Source organism: Leptodactylus fuscus, chromosome 1, assembly GCF_031893055.1.
Source record: "Leptodactylus fuscus isolate aLepFus1 chromosome 1, aLepFus1.hap2, whole genome shotgun sequence".
NCBI classification, from domain to species: domain Eukaryota; kingdom Metazoa; phylum Chordata; class Amphibia; order Anura; family Leptodactylidae; genus Leptodactylus; species Leptodactylus fuscus.
Window position 1 is genome coordinate 136688396 of NC_134265.1, and position 15612 is coordinate 136704007.

A 15612-nucleotide genomic window follows, 5' to 3' on the forward strand; every position below is an offset into this window, starting at 1 on the left:
CCGGCATACGTGTGCTCCCCATAGAAATTAATGGAAAAAAGCAGCCCATTCATTTCTATGGGGAGCGCATGTATGCCGGCTCCCATAGAAAACAATGGGATCCGTTTTAAACGCCGCTGATTCGGAACATTTACACGTTCAGAATCAGCCAGCGTCTACTCCGTCTGAAGGGGCCGTAAAGCATCAAAAAATCCACTAAATCCACAGAATGAGAAACAGGACTGTGGAGTTTGTAGGTCAAACCACTAAGGGGACAATCACACGGAGTAAAGTGGTGCTGAGTCAAAAAGCCTCCCATTGATTTCAATGTGTTACGCGTGGAAAACGGAACCCATTGAAGTCAATGGGAGTCTTTTTGTCAGCGCTGATTCTGCTGCGCGTTATCGTTGCAAAATCATTGCCACTTTACTCCGTGTGATTGCCCCCTAACACTGACTCTGACTGACTGACTCCTTTATTTTCCCATATCCGAACTCCTGCTCTGACCCAGACTACGACTCAATCAGAAGCCATAAAAATCCTCAACGTCATTAAAAAGCCAGTGACTGAATTCCTGGAAAATAAATATGAACAAGCTATGCATCTAATTATTTATACACTACATAACTGTACAATATAATTAAACCTCTTATTTTGAAGCTGGAGTCAGAGTTGGTAACTTTTTTTTTTGACCCTACCCAAGGTTGGTTCTGATTCCACAAGTCAAACTTGTGGTTTGGATTAAAAAAAAAAAAAAAAACTAAACTTGTTACTGAGTGTTGCCACTGTTCAAAGATACAAGAATACCTAGAATTCTTTCAAGCATCAAAACAGTAGTTTTGGCAGGTTCTCTCTGTTTTTCATGTTGATATCTAAGGCTGAAAACCATGTTGAGATCCTGTATTATATTCTCTTGTTAACCCATCTGAAAAAGTTAACATACCGTATTTTTCGGACTATAAGACGCACCTAGGTTTTAGAGGAGGAAAATAGGGGAAAAAAAATTGAAGCAAAAAATGGTAAAAATATTTAATATATGGGAGTTGTAGTTTTGCAACAGCTGAAAGGCCACATTGTATTCTAGGGAAAGGAGGTGATTTAGAACTCTTATTTATTTCATTTTTTTAATTATATATTTTTAAAGCTTTGTGTTTTGTTTTTTGTTTTTTTTAACTATTTTATTAGTTCCTAGGGGGCTTGAACCTGCAGTCATTTGATTGCAAGTCCCATAGACGGCAATACAACTGTATTGCCGTCTATGGGACATTCTGTATATTACTATTACGGCTGGTCATAGACTAGCCGCAATGGTAATATAGCAATGACAGGCCTGGGTGCTTTCATTAGGCTCCCGGCTGTCACCAGAACAGGTCGGCTCCTGCGATATCGGCACACAGGAGCCGGCCTGCAACTTTACAGGTATGGGGAGGGGGGGGGGTAGTTTACACTACAATGCTGCTATTCCGGGGAGGGACGGAGGAGCGGAATAGCAGAATCACTCCTGCTGCTGCTGGCTTCATGCAGGGCAGGAGTGTAGCGATGTCTCAGGCCCCGGTACCTGTGCCGGTGTCTAACCCTCCCCGGCATCCGCCTTCCTATTACAGTGGATGCCGGGTTTGTATTGCGTCCACATTTGGACTATAAGACGCACCCTTCATTTCCCCCCAAATTTGGGGGGAAAAAAGTGCGTCTAAGGGTGCATTCACACTGAGTAAACGCGCGTGTATTTTTGCAAAATACACGTGTAAAAATACACGTGTAAAAATAAGACTCCCATTGACTTCAATGACATTTTACAGGCGTATTTTTACAAGCGTATTTTTACAGGCATATTTTTACACGTGTAAAAAATATCATTGAAGTCAATGGGATAGCAAAATTTACAAGTGTAATTTTACTCTACAAAATAAGCTAGAGTTTACTCAGTGTGTGAACTTACCCTTATAGTCCGAAAAATACGGTAGATGGTCAAAATGATCCAATATTACCCTATTGACTGTATGTAAGAGGTCCCTTTACAAGTCTTATCATTCACAAGTGATGAAGTAATACAGCATGGTAAGATACTCTTGGAGCCTTTCTGAAGAAGGAAGTGCATACTTAGCTGCCGCTGATTAATGTACAGATAGTAGTGGTGGGCGACATAGGCCAGTGGACCATGTATCCCTTATGAGTCATGACACTTGTTTGTTGTACATACCCTTACCTGGAAATTCTAGAACGGATAACTAAAGGGTGATTAACTCTGTGCTTTATACCTGTACGTCTCCAGTTCACACACAGCCCCAAGAAGCTCCTAGGTTTTATACAGGGAACTTCTGCACCAAGCATATCTTAGGTCCTAGTCTACGGATGAATTTGCTTTGGTTTGAGGCTTTGATGGTTCTAACACCTCAGGAAATTCTAGTGAAGTGACTAATAAACAAATTCATTCTGAAAATGTAACCCAAACCAGTTTTATCACCTTTCTGTGTTAAAAACTAAACATGATGGACAGGCAGATGATACGATTCAGGTTTTAATGCTGTCCTGCTGCCATAGTGGAGTGATTTCAGCTGTTGTCTGTATGTGACCCAACTTTTACAGGAATATTCTGCGGAAACCTGGATTATTTAGCATTTTTTGCATGGCTGTAACCTTCAAGTGCCTGATTTCTGATGTGACTTCTTGAATATCTAAACCCAAATCGGGCAACACGGTGGCTCAGTGGTTAGCACTGCAGCCTTGTAGCGCTGGAGCCCTGGGTTCGAATCCTGACAGGAACAACATCTGCAAGGAGTTTGTATGTTCTTCCCATGTTTGTGTGGGTTTCCTCCCTTTCCACAAAAATATACTGATAGGGAAAAAATGTACATTGTGATCCCTTAAAAAACAAACAAAAAAAAACAACAACCAAATCTCCTCCCCTACATCTAGTTAAAGAAGATTTTTCTCCAGCATCACCAAGTCCAGCTCTTTGCATCCATCTCTGCCTAACTGATGGCACGATTAGATTTTTTTTTTCTACCCACTGTTCCTAGACAAAAAAATACTGTTAGTTTTTGTACCTGATATGCTATACTATGCTCTGTACTGTCAGGTGGGCGATGCCAGACAGTAGCAAGTAAGGGGTGTGATTCTGACCTCTGACACTGTCTGCCTCTGCTCTGAATTACACCCTCTTCCTGCTCCTACCTGACACTGCCCACCTGACAGTACCTATTTACCTGCCTATTAACCAATGCTAAGAACTAGAATTGGTGGAGCTGATGGCTGGTCCTCTTTAAGGTACATTTACGTATGTTGCAGAAGCATTTGAAACTATTTTACCTTTCAGTGTGAAGTACCATATTTTTCGGACTATAAGACGCACCTAGGTTTTAGAGGAGGAAAATAGGGAAAAAAAAATTTGAAGCAAAAAATGGTAAAATATTTAATATATGGGAGTTGTAGTTTTGCAACAGCTGCAAGGCCACATTGACAGGTGACCCTGCAGCTGTACGGGGATGCATAGTGTTTTTTCTACTGTTATATATATTCTAGGGAAAGGAGTGATTTAGAACTTTTATTTCATATTTTTATTATATATTTTTAAAGCTTTTTTTTTTTTTTTACTATTTTATTCCCCCCCCCCGGGGGGGCTTGAACCTGCGGTCACTTGATTGCAAGTCCCATAGACGGCCCCGGGGGAGAAGGGGCCACCGATACTGACCCGGCATCCGCTGTACTAGAGAGGCGGATGCCGGGCGAGGGATAGACGCCGGCACAGGTGCCGGGGCGTGAGACATCGCTGCGCTCCTCTGCCCTGCATGAAGCCAGTGGCGGGGGGACGGATGAGCGGAATAGCATCACTCCTCCTGCTGCTGGCTTCATGCAGGGCAGAGGAGCACAGCGATGTCTCAGGCCCCGGCGTCTATCCCTTGCCGGCATCCGCCTCTCTATTACGGCGGGTGCCAGGCGCCACATTCGGACTATAAGACGCACCCTTCTTTTCCCCCCAAATTTGGGGGGAAAAAAGTGCGTCTTATAGTCCGAAAAATACGGTAGGTAAATTGTGGGTATGATGGAAGAGGATATTAAATGATTCTAGACATGTTGGGCCTGATGACTGAATGGCCAGTGATATACATTGTCTTCAGTATTGCTTGCATTGCCATACTGGCAAAATATTTAGATTTATAGTAAGACGTGTTGGTGCTTAATCTTGAACCCCTGAACTTGTCTTTCACTATTAGAATGATCTTACATTGAATCTTTAAGTATGTGTTTGTCTTCTTCCCAGACAAATCCAAGTGGGTTGACATTGATCATTACTAAACCTAGATTTGTAGTAGGTGTACTTGTTAAAAGAATGTTTTGTATTGAAGGGATGTTTTACTAAAAATGCTCTGCTTTGTGGTCTGTGACACATCTATTGCGTCACCTGCCCACTTCACACTAAAGATCTGGTCGCTTTTTTCCCCACATCTGATAAAACTGGTTGTATTATATGAACTGGAGGAGATCATTACTATGACGGTTATCAACATCTTTCCCTCAAGTTCATCTGCTTGGTGGGGGTGGATGTTGACAAAGGATGGAACGCAATCTGTCTATATAATGGGCATGCACTGGCAGATGGGCTGTTTTATTTTAGCTCCATAACAATGATTTTTAAGTTGAAAACATATACTGTATATTGTTTATCAAAAGCCTAAAAGTAGAACGCCGCTAATAAAGAAACTCAAGTAACTTTGGATTTAAAGCACTCATTAAACAGAACTTTTCTTTGACCAGAACCATTGCATATAAGCTGTATAAAAATCAACATAATAGAGTTAGGGATCCATTTTTCCCTGCTTGGCAATGACATTGCTTGCTAGAATCCTTAATATGGCTGTACACATCAGATAGACCTAGGTTGTTGTTTGTTTAAAGAGCACCTTTCACCATCTCTACCAACTCCAGTTCTTAGTATTATCAGTTAATAGGCACTGATTCTAACGCCCCCAATGTTCCTGAGCAATAAGTGAAGTTCGTTTGTGCCTGATGGGATCTTTAGGCTTTGCAATGTCTGTCTGGCTCTGGTTAGAGCTCAGAATCACACCCATTGCCTACTCCTGACTGACACCGCCCTCTTGACAGTACAAAGCAGATCAGGCACCAAAACTAACAACATTAATTGCTTCTAAACTGGGGGCTAGAGAAAAAATTCCATCTGTTTTCAGAATCGGTGGAGCAACACCTATTCATTGTTGTTAAGAGCTGGATTTGTTGGACATGGTTAGAGGTCATCTTTACTGAATGAACCTCCAGTGAACAATTGTTTTGTAGATACAGCGATGTCAGATTTAGTTCATATTGTGTATAACAGTCAGCCAGATCATATATTCGTCCCTGACATTCACTGGGAACATTCATTTAAGGAAAGATACAGTAGTTTGTGGATTAAAGTTCTATGAACGAAGATTTCAAGCATGTGTGACTTCTTTCCTGATGATGACCATGTGTGGTTGGTCAGCTAAAGCTATCAATTGCTGGTTGCGGACAGTTGCACCATATTCTGCTGGATTGGACTTTCATTTTTGTGCCATAAAGTGCTTTTCTATCTGAGGAGACGACGATCCCTGAGCTAGTCCTGTTATAGTAATTTAATAAAGATATACTAATAATTTTTATGTTTTTGTGGGGTTATCTATACTTGGATAGCTAAGAGATCATGCCCTAATAACATATGTTTTGATACATTTATAATCTTATTTTGTTTTATCTCTTCAGCAAATTTACCCATGCCAACCATTGCTGCCTTGGATGGAGCAGCCTTAGGAGGAGGCCTTGAGATGGCTTTAGCAAGTGACATCATTGTGGCAGGTAAAGTTAATGTATCGATTCTGTCATGTAATGGAAAATTTCTTTTATGACTTTGAGACATTTGTAATAGACACATGTTTCTGGTCTACATACATTAGAACCGCATCAGTATCAGGAGATTTATACTGCCTGAAAAACAAGCTGGAAATGGGGAAATACGTCTTGGGAGTGACTTCCTGCAGACTTCTTCGTTCCTGGCTTGGCTTGATTTACAATTCTCTTTCTTTACTCACCTAAGAAGAGGCCTGCTAATCAAGTCACGTGGGGCGGGAAGGAGGCGGCAGAGGGGTGCTCCATAACACCTCCCCATTCTCAGACAGTTTCACAGTTTGCTCTGAAATGTTGCAGTGTTTTAGAGTATTACTTAAAAATTCAGAGCATTAATCTTCAGACGTATTCTCTTTAAATGTCATCTTTGTGCCACAGCACAGCTGTCAAGTAGATAGAAGATGTAGTGGTGCACCACAATAGAGTGCATTGATATTGAAGGGTTGCTTAATAGTACTAGTCTAGACTAGAACAAGAATACATTCTAATTGGTTGAGTTTGAGATAAAATCTCTTGTTCCACTGATAAGAGGAACATACTTACTGCAATAAACAATAAGACACTAAAATGATAATATAAAGAAGTTTTACACTAATAAATTACTTCAACATAACTCTAAGGATAAGCTAGGTAGGAAATTCGACTAGATGTCAATGATGGAAGTAACTCACAGACTTCTTACTACCCAGCAGGGATTTCCATGTAAGCCGTACCTGGTGGGGGTGGAGGGGGGGGGGGCTTATCACGTAAGGCAAACTACAAGTGTAGTGCATCTATTGCTTTTTACAACCAGACATGCTGTGTGCTTAGACATAAACCTTTACAAATACGTTACCTGGATTTGTTTGTGTCTACCACAGTGATATTTAAAGGGCATTTCTCTTCAAGACAGACTCCTGAGAAATGATGGTTGTTTACATATATTCCATGAGCTATTTCTGCCTCCAGTATGCATTTGGAGCTGGGGCTTGTAATGGATGAATACATATATAAGACATCTTGTAACTGTTAACTATCATGTTTATACATTAATCATTCTAAAAAGATTCTAAATCCTCTCCACTCTCTCAAGGTAAACGTTCACATTGTTACTTATGAACAATACGATACATGCTTGTCAATATTGCTATTTGTGTTCTGATACTGGCAGTTCTCACATTTCGTGTTGTTTTCCTTGGTGCTTGCTATGTTGTCCTTGATCATTTTCATGACCCTAAATAAAATAGAATGAAAAAAATATTATCTTGCTTTTCAAAATTCTCTCATAATTTGTATTCTTTTTTAGCTCCGCTATTGAGATATCTAATGTTCAGTGAGTTCTATTTGTCACACCGCTTTTTATTTTTTTTGTGTGTGTAAGGCTAAACTGAGTGAAAATGGTGACACATCCCAAGCCCTGGTAAACGATAATGGGATATAACAGAGAATGCAGGTCCCTGAATAGTTAGCTACACACACAGACAAATATGTGTACAGATTGTGATGTTGTAGTATTTGTGACATACTCCAAACAAGATGGAAATTAGTCATACATAGGTATGGTGTTCTGATCACTTCTCTTCATACTTGCCTTCAACCAATTCTTTCCGTCCATGACATGCCAGGCTATAAAAATGATGCCAACCTAATTCAATATTTACTGCATTTAACAGCTGCACATTACTCCAGTGGATGATGCAAGCATATTGGACAGCATGGTTACTACCCAGAGGTAACTCTTGCAAATATAACTCCATGTAGACGTTGACCCTGGTTAGAATTGCACCCAGTGTTTCAAGACAACCGAGCTAGCCATTAATCTGCCAAGCGTATACCGTATGTATGGACAGACTTGGTTTCTGTACTGTCAAGCTTAGAGTTAAAAGGCTAATGTGCTATGTTGTCACATAATGTACCACATAATACCGGGGAACTACCTTCAGTAGTGTTTTGACCATTCTAAGGCTCCTAGAGGTGCATAACCCAATGAAGGGTTTTTAGTTAACCCAAAATGTTGCTTAAAGAGGACTTTTCACCGATTTGGCCACATGCAGTTTTATATACTGCTGGAAAGCTGACAGTGTGCTGAATTCAGCGCACTGTCGGCTTTCTCTATCTGTGCCCCGGGTAAAGAGCTTTTGGTCCCGGTACCGTAGCTCTTTACAGTCAGAAGAGCGTTTCTGACAGTCAGTCAGGTACGTCCTTCTGTACAAGCAACACCAATAGCGATGTACAGTGTGAGCGGGGAGGAACGCCCCCTCCCCTCCTGATAATGCTAGTCTATGGACGAGCACTGTGAGCAGAGGGAGGGGGCGTTCCTCCCTGCTCACACTGTACAGCGCTATAGGCGCTGCTATGGAGAAGGACATACCTGACTAACTGTCAGGAACGCTCTTCTGACTGTGAAGTGCTACGGTACCGGGACCAATAGCTCTTTACCCGGGGCACAGATCGGGAAAGCCGACAGTGCGCTGAATTCAGCGCACTGTCAGCTTTCCAGCAGTATATAGAACTGCCTTTGCCCAAATCGGTGAAAGGTCCTCTTTAAGGCTGAGCCCCCACGTTGTGGAAATGCAGCTTTTTTTGTTGTTGTTGCAGATTTTGCTGCGATTTTTGAGCCAAAGCCAAGAATGGTTGCAAAGGAATGGGAAATATATAGGAAGCTCTTATGCTTCTGCCTCTTTTCAATCCTCCCCTGGCTTTGACTGAAAAAACTGCAACAAAATCTGCAACGAAAATAGCTGCGTTTCCGCAACGTGGGGATTTAGCCGAAGAGTGTACTACCACCACCAGCCTTGCTTCTAATCCATCCATATGCTTTTTTATGGGCTTTTAGTGGCATAGTGAACATTCCTTTCTTATGTCAAGGTGCAGTCTTGCTCCTGAGAAAATCAATTTAAATATATTTGTAAATGAGCTGTTTGGTGCATCCAGGGTATGGTTGCTACTTCTAGAGCACCCTTTTTTGCCAGTGGTCACTGCCGCCAACACAGAGATCGACAGGTGCTCATGTGCAACAACCACAGGTAAAAAAAAAAAAAAAGGAGGCTACAGCACATTACTTGACGCTCAATATTGCACTTTTACACAAGAAAGGTATGTCAATAACCAGCTCTACCACATCATATATAGTAGTGTTCAAAAATAGCGGCGATTTGAAAAAAGCAAATAAGGCGCAAAATCATCAACCAGTTTATATATCCAGTTTATGTTAAAGGAGTTGCCCCATTATAGACACTTATCCCCTATCCATAGAGCGGGGGATAAGTGTCCGATTCATTGGGGCCTGATCAGGACGGGAGACCAAAAGTACCCCTAAGGCCTCTATGTGAATGGCGTGCGGTTGGATTACAGTCTCAGCAGCCCATTTCTCTTTAAAAAAAAAAAAATAATGTATAGAATGAAAAAAAGTTAGTTTTCACTTTACTTTGAATTACTGAACTAATGTTTAGTGGCATAACTATTGTTTTTGATAACATAAATGTGTTTTTTTTTTTTGTAAATCTTATTTTATTTGATTTTTTACAATTTTTACATATACAAGAGAAAAAGCAGTATCACAGACTGAAGTGGAGTACATAACATTTTTAAAAAAAAAAAGAAAGAGGAAACAAACATTTTGACTTATTTAAGGGTGACAAACACCCAAATATAACATATGAGTGAGTCCAAGACTGTGATAAAATAAACAATTAGGAAAGTACATGAACCCGAAATAGTAACATTTGAGTAATTTGTTCTTGAGTTGTAGAGACTCATGTTGGGTTCAAGGTTGTAAATTAGATTTTCTAGTAATAACACGTAACCTACGTTTGCATATCAGGTAATGATGTAAAATATCAGGGATTCCTGACAAAGAGTACCTCATTGGTAGTTCCGTAATATAGGTTTAATATAGCCAGGTGTAGACATAATGGTAGGGTGTTTAGTAGTAAGGGGAGGAGGGGAGTAATAGAAAGGTGTGGTTGTAGACTCAGGCTAGTTTTAGAGGGAAATGTAGTTAATTTTTTTACCTTTATGTTTACTTTTACAAAATTTTTTGGTCACTGATGAGTCATCAAATTTTATTTGTGATGGGGGATAACTTACTGATCAGTTGGAATCCGCCATGAGAATGGGAGTCGTGTTTGGATCCATGAATAGGGCAGCACGGTGGCTCAATGCTTAGCACTGCAGCCTTGCAGCGCTGGATTCCTGGGTTCAAATCCTGCCAAGGACAACATCTGCAAGGAGTTTGTATGTTCTCCCCGTGTTTGCATGGGTTTCCTCTGGGTACTCCGGTTTCCTCCCACACTTCAAAAGACATACTGACAGGGAATATAGATTGTGAGCCCTATATGGGACAGTGACTGTCAATGTCTGTAAAGCGCTGCGGAATATGATGGCGCTATAAAAATAAGCATAATAATAATGAATAAGTGGCACATCATGCACACTGCCACTCCATTTATCTTTATGGCACTGCCAAAGAGAAACAAACTCTATTCCAGCATCATGTGAAAAGGGAATAATTTAGGCTAAGTTTACACCTTGGATTTTGCTGTGGGACCTGACATGCAAAATCTGCTGTGTATATCTTCCTGCTGGTGCCAGAAGGATTTCCTACTGCAAGGATTCACAAAACACTTCTTTGTTCTACTATTTTTTTTTATTTATTTTTTTTTTTTTAATTAAAGGATTCCGCTGTGTGAACTTACCCTTAAAATTGCTCGAATACCACTAACCATCTTAAGCATAGTACATACATTAGATTTGTTTGGCAATATTTTCACATCCTGTGCTATCGCTATTAGCTATTTTATATATTTATATCTTTTCTTCCAGCTTCTTCGGCAAAAATGGGTCTTGTTGAAACCAAGCTGGCCATAATTCCTGGAGCAGGTAAGATTAATAATTATAAGATTATTAATACATACAGTGATTTGTTGGCCTCATCTCCAGATGCCACCTAGGATACAGTTTATTTTGTACTGTACAAAGCATAAAGTTATAAATGCGACTTTCTGCATCACTCAATTCAGTGGAAACCACCAGACAAAGCTGAAGTACAATGCTTGACTTTCTCCCCTGATATCCATTGAAATGAATAGAGCTATGGCTTGCATTTCTGACTATGAAATACCACAGTCCTCATGATTGTGGGGTTGATTTGCCGATCAGCAAGTTACCCCCTGTCCTTTGGTTAAGGGGTAACTTTTGGTTACTGGAATACACCTTTAATCGTTACATAGTTTTTATTAAAAATGATTCTCCTGTCCATGTGATGCATTATTGTACTGGTGCCGCTGGAGTAAGAGACATTATTCTTAATCTCCCGCAAAAGACGAGAGCTCACAGAAGAATCCTATAACAGATCCCCATATAAATCTATGAAGAGGGAAGAAAGAGGAGTAGCCAGTAAGAGAAACGCAGACACATGCAGATCTGTTGCTGCCGCTAATAGTGGTTTCTCACCCCAAGTTACTTACATTAGTGCTGTTCAGCACTTCTATATGATGACCTCCATGACTGAGTGAGGTTAAGGTTCTTCTCGCATTGTATTTCCCCATACGTGTAATACATGTACTTACATTCGTCACTGTAGGATTCAGTCTGAAAGAAAAAAAATTCTATGCAGTATACATTTTTTTAGACCTCTGTATGAATTGTAGCATAAAGAAGAGGTAGGGAGGAAAAGCAGTATGAAAAAGATCTTTGGACAGTTTATCCTGGTAAGTCATTGGAGAGGGCAGGACTACTATAAGTATTCTGGAAATCAATAAAATGTGCGATGAAACCAATGCTATCCTTTTGTAGTAGAAAAAGTTACAATTTACAGTATCAGATCTTGCTGCGGTCTGTGATACATTTAACTATTCATGATACAGTAAGTTTATGTCAAATAGCATTACTTAGTGTGATGCTGCAGTAATATATAATGTCTTGGTTATTTAATGTGGACAGGAAATTTACTAGCCTTATGTTAATGTCTCAAAGGCATTCTCCATCCTTGATGCCTCCAGAGATAGAAGAAATATTTCCACCTGGAAAACATGACCTAAAACACGCACACACACGCACATATATATGCTACAGCATTGCCTATTTTAATTTGACTCATCTTGGTTTCCTTTCTAAAGTTTTTCTAAATGTGAATAGTTGCCATTTCTGTTTGTCATGCCTAGCTACTTACTTGTCTTAGCAGCCCAACAACAAGGGATAAATAAGTGTGAACGTGTAACCATGTATGTTTTTCCTTCTAGTAATATCGGAGCAGCCTTTGTAGCAGTAGTTTGCAAACGCTGGCTGTCCAATGAATGGAAGGGCCCCCTCTACCACATTAAGTGACACCAGTATTGTAACTTGATCTTGACTAATAGGTGACCCTGTAACAGATTTTGGATTAGTGTCCATGACTTTAAAGTTATCCATCTAGTAGACATTGACCAGACTAAAATAAAAAAAAAATATATAATCCTTGCAGATGGTTTTATGCCCTTGACGGATTTGAGCACCAGGACCCAGCGCTGCAAGGCTGCAGTGCTAACCACTGAGCCACCGTGTGGCCCCTAATTGTATACAAAGTTGACATTGTCGTGAGTGATCGTTTACCAGCACCCACCTTTATAGAGTGGTGTAACCTACATCATACTACATGTATGAGTAACATTTCTCCTGAGAAGACCCCCACCGACCCTAAAAGGATCTTATGGCAAATACATTATTTCTGAGTGTATGACAAATGGTTTCTCTTTGTGGTCAGCTTTTGCAAATTGTGCCATGTCGAAAAATACTTATGAATTTATTCATTTACAACATATGTGTATATCTTCTCGACATATAGTAGGCTGTTAGTTTTATTTTTTTACGTTATGAAAGACAGGCAGTTTACAATAGCAATATTTTAATGCGGGCTTTATTATTTGTCTCAGCTGTCAGTTTAGGTAATGACTATTTAAATGGTGTGAATTAACATCTTGCTAAAATGTGTTGCGTTTAAGAGAAACATATGATAAAAAATAAACATTGTTTTTGAAGCTAATCTTGTCATAGAAGATATGGTAATTTTTGTTAATGAACCGATGTGTTTTTGCAATTGCCACCTGCAATATCTGGAACAAATAGGATGAGCGTTCTATATTCTCTGGTGTTATTTTGTCTTTACATTTCAAGTGTTTGTATTGCTGCACTTTGTCTCATAATAACTTTACTCATGCAGATTATAAACGATGGGATTGATACAAATTGACACTCTTACTTTTATTTCATTACTTCTTGATGGACAGCAGTGATGATGCTTTTTTCCCCCAACCTAAATAAAACATGATTTTTTGTACTGTGGCAGTCTTAACAGTATTGCATGCTACCTGTGCTTAGCGTGGCATGAGTCTACTGTTAGGTCCCACATAAAGAGGAGCTTTCACGACCACCACCTACTCCAGTTGTTTTTGTTTTTTTTTCTCTAGACCCCATGATACTTGAGCAATTAATGCAGTTAATTTACATGCCTGATAAGCTATTTAGGCTCTGCACTGTCAGACGGGTGGTGTCAGGCTGTAAGGGGTTATGATTCAGAGCTCCAGTGAGAGATGGAGAGTTTCAGAACTCAGAATCATGCCCCTTTCTTGCTTCTGCTTGACACCATAATCCTGGCGGACACCCTAAATAACTTATCAGGAGCCAAAAAGCACTTATTGTTTGGGAGCAGTGTGGACTAAAGAAAAAAAAAAACAACTATGTTGGTATCAGTGGAGCAGCACCTATATATTGCTATATATTATGCCAAGAGCTGGCAGAGGCGGTTTAGAGTCCTCTGTAGGCTAAGGCCCCATGTTGTGGATATGCAGCTTTTTGTGTTGCCTATTTTACTGTGTTTTTTAGCCAAATTTAGGTGTGGAGGGAGAAGTATAAGGACATTATTAAATTTTTAATTCCTTTTCAAACCACTCCTGACTTTGGGTAAAAAAAAATAAAAAAAAGCAACAGAAAGCGCAGCATTTCCGCAGCTTTAGCCTAAAAGCTGGTTTACTGATACTAGTATCGTCTTGTTTGTTTTGGTACCGTGTTAGCCAGTGGTTATAAAATATAAAAAACAAAAAAAACTTTGCAAGTCTTCAGTAGGTGATACCTTTTTTAATGGCTAACTCATAATGATGACAGAATATGACGTTTCGAAGCTTTCCTCTGAGCTTCTTCTTCAGATATAACTAAAAGACACTTTCTAGAGGCTGCATATTTATGTACAACAGGACACATAGGGATAGGATTACAGGAGGGAGGGGGGAAGAGGCTTATTACTATATACTTATAACAACAAACAATCAATTGCCAGATCCCCCAGTTCTTATCTTAATGGCTGTCTTAATGATGTGTATAAAAAGACATAAACCCACGTGAGATGTTCATCCCATTGTCCAACGTCTGGAATAGGGTCATGGCCTTGTACTCATAAATCAGTCGCTGTTTCCTTGATTTAAAGTTCCCTTTTAAGATCAAGATTTTCATGTCATTGGTGATATTATGATCTTCCTGGCAAAAATGATTTGGCACGGGAAGATCAGTTCTCTGTTGTTTGATTGTATGGCGATGTGAATTAATTCTCATTCTGAGTTTCTGACCAGTCTCTCCAACATACAGATTTTCAGTGGAACATTTGGTGCAAATGATCAAATACACCACATTAGGTGTGTTACAGGTGAACATACCTGGGATTTTATATTCCCTGTTAGAGTTTGGGATCTCTATCCTGTCAGTGGTCAGTATGTGCGGGCAGGTTTTGCACCTCTTCTGTCCACATGGAAATGTTCCTTTGTTAGTTGGAGGTGACAGTGAGCTGCTGACAACCATATTCCTGAGGTTTGGTGGCTGTCTGTAGCATAGGAGAGGGGGGTCAGAAAATATGGATTTTAGACGGTTGTCTTTTTGTAGTAGTGGATGTAATTTGCGTGTGATTCCTCTCAGCGTCTCCAGGTGGGGGTTGTATGTGACAACCAGGGGTACCCGAGTGTTCTCCTGTTTGGTATTGTATTTTAATAACTCCGATCTTGGTATCCTGGTGGCTCTGGTGATTTGGTTATCAACTGTTCTTGGATAGTAACCCTGCCTCAAGAATGTGTTTTTGAGGCCCCCAAGGTGTTCGTCCCTATCTGCAGGGTTTGAACATATGCGATGGTATCTGATGGCCCGGCTGTATACAATGGAGTTCTTTATGTGTTTAGGATGAAAACTATCCCATCTTAGGTACGTAGGGCGGTCAATTGGTTTCCGATACAGCGATGTCTCAATTTTGTTGTCCTGTATCTTGATGACTGCATCCAGGAAGTTTATTTCTGAGAAGGAGTGATTGAGCGTCAGGTTGATGGTGGGATGGAACTGGTTGAACTGTTCATGGAAGGTTTTCAGCTGTTCCTCAGACCCGGTCCAAATGATTAGGATATCATCAATGAAGCGATAGTAGGCCCGAGGCCTAATGGTGCAGGTGGATAGTATCGTCTTCTAAATCTCCTTTGGCCAGAGTATTCATGTTTTAATGCTATGTCTAACATGCAGCTGAAGAGAACATTTAGAAGGAACGTTTTAAGGGAAGCTTTGTCAGCCAGCTGTTCTTAGCCCAGATTCTGCAGAAATGTACCAAGGGTAGGTTTATGCTACCATTATTATTTTCCGTTGCTGTCATCCGTGATGAGAGCAACAGACATTAACCATAGAATGCAGACTGAGCACCCTCCGTATGCATTAACTCCCGTGTTGAAAAACATGTCATAAGCTTTCTAAAAAAAAATAAAAATCCATGTTTAA

At 40.2% G+C, this 15612-nt stretch overlaps 1 protein-coding gene across 1 annotated transcript in view; it reads left to right on the top strand.

Moving 5' to 3' along the window:
- AUH (AU RNA binding methylglutaconyl-CoA hydratase) overlaps positions 1 to 15612 on the top strand; it is a 171807-nt gene that overhangs the window by 83457 nt on the left and 72738 nt on the right. Inside the window, exons 5-6 of the mRNA XM_075277261.1 lie at positions 5716 to 5808; positions 10660 to 10716. Coding sequence (XP_075133362.1) covers positions 5716 to 5808; positions 10660 to 10716 — 150 coding nt within the window. The remainder of the gene's footprint in view (positions 1 to 5715; positions 5809 to 10659; positions 10717 to 15612) is intronic.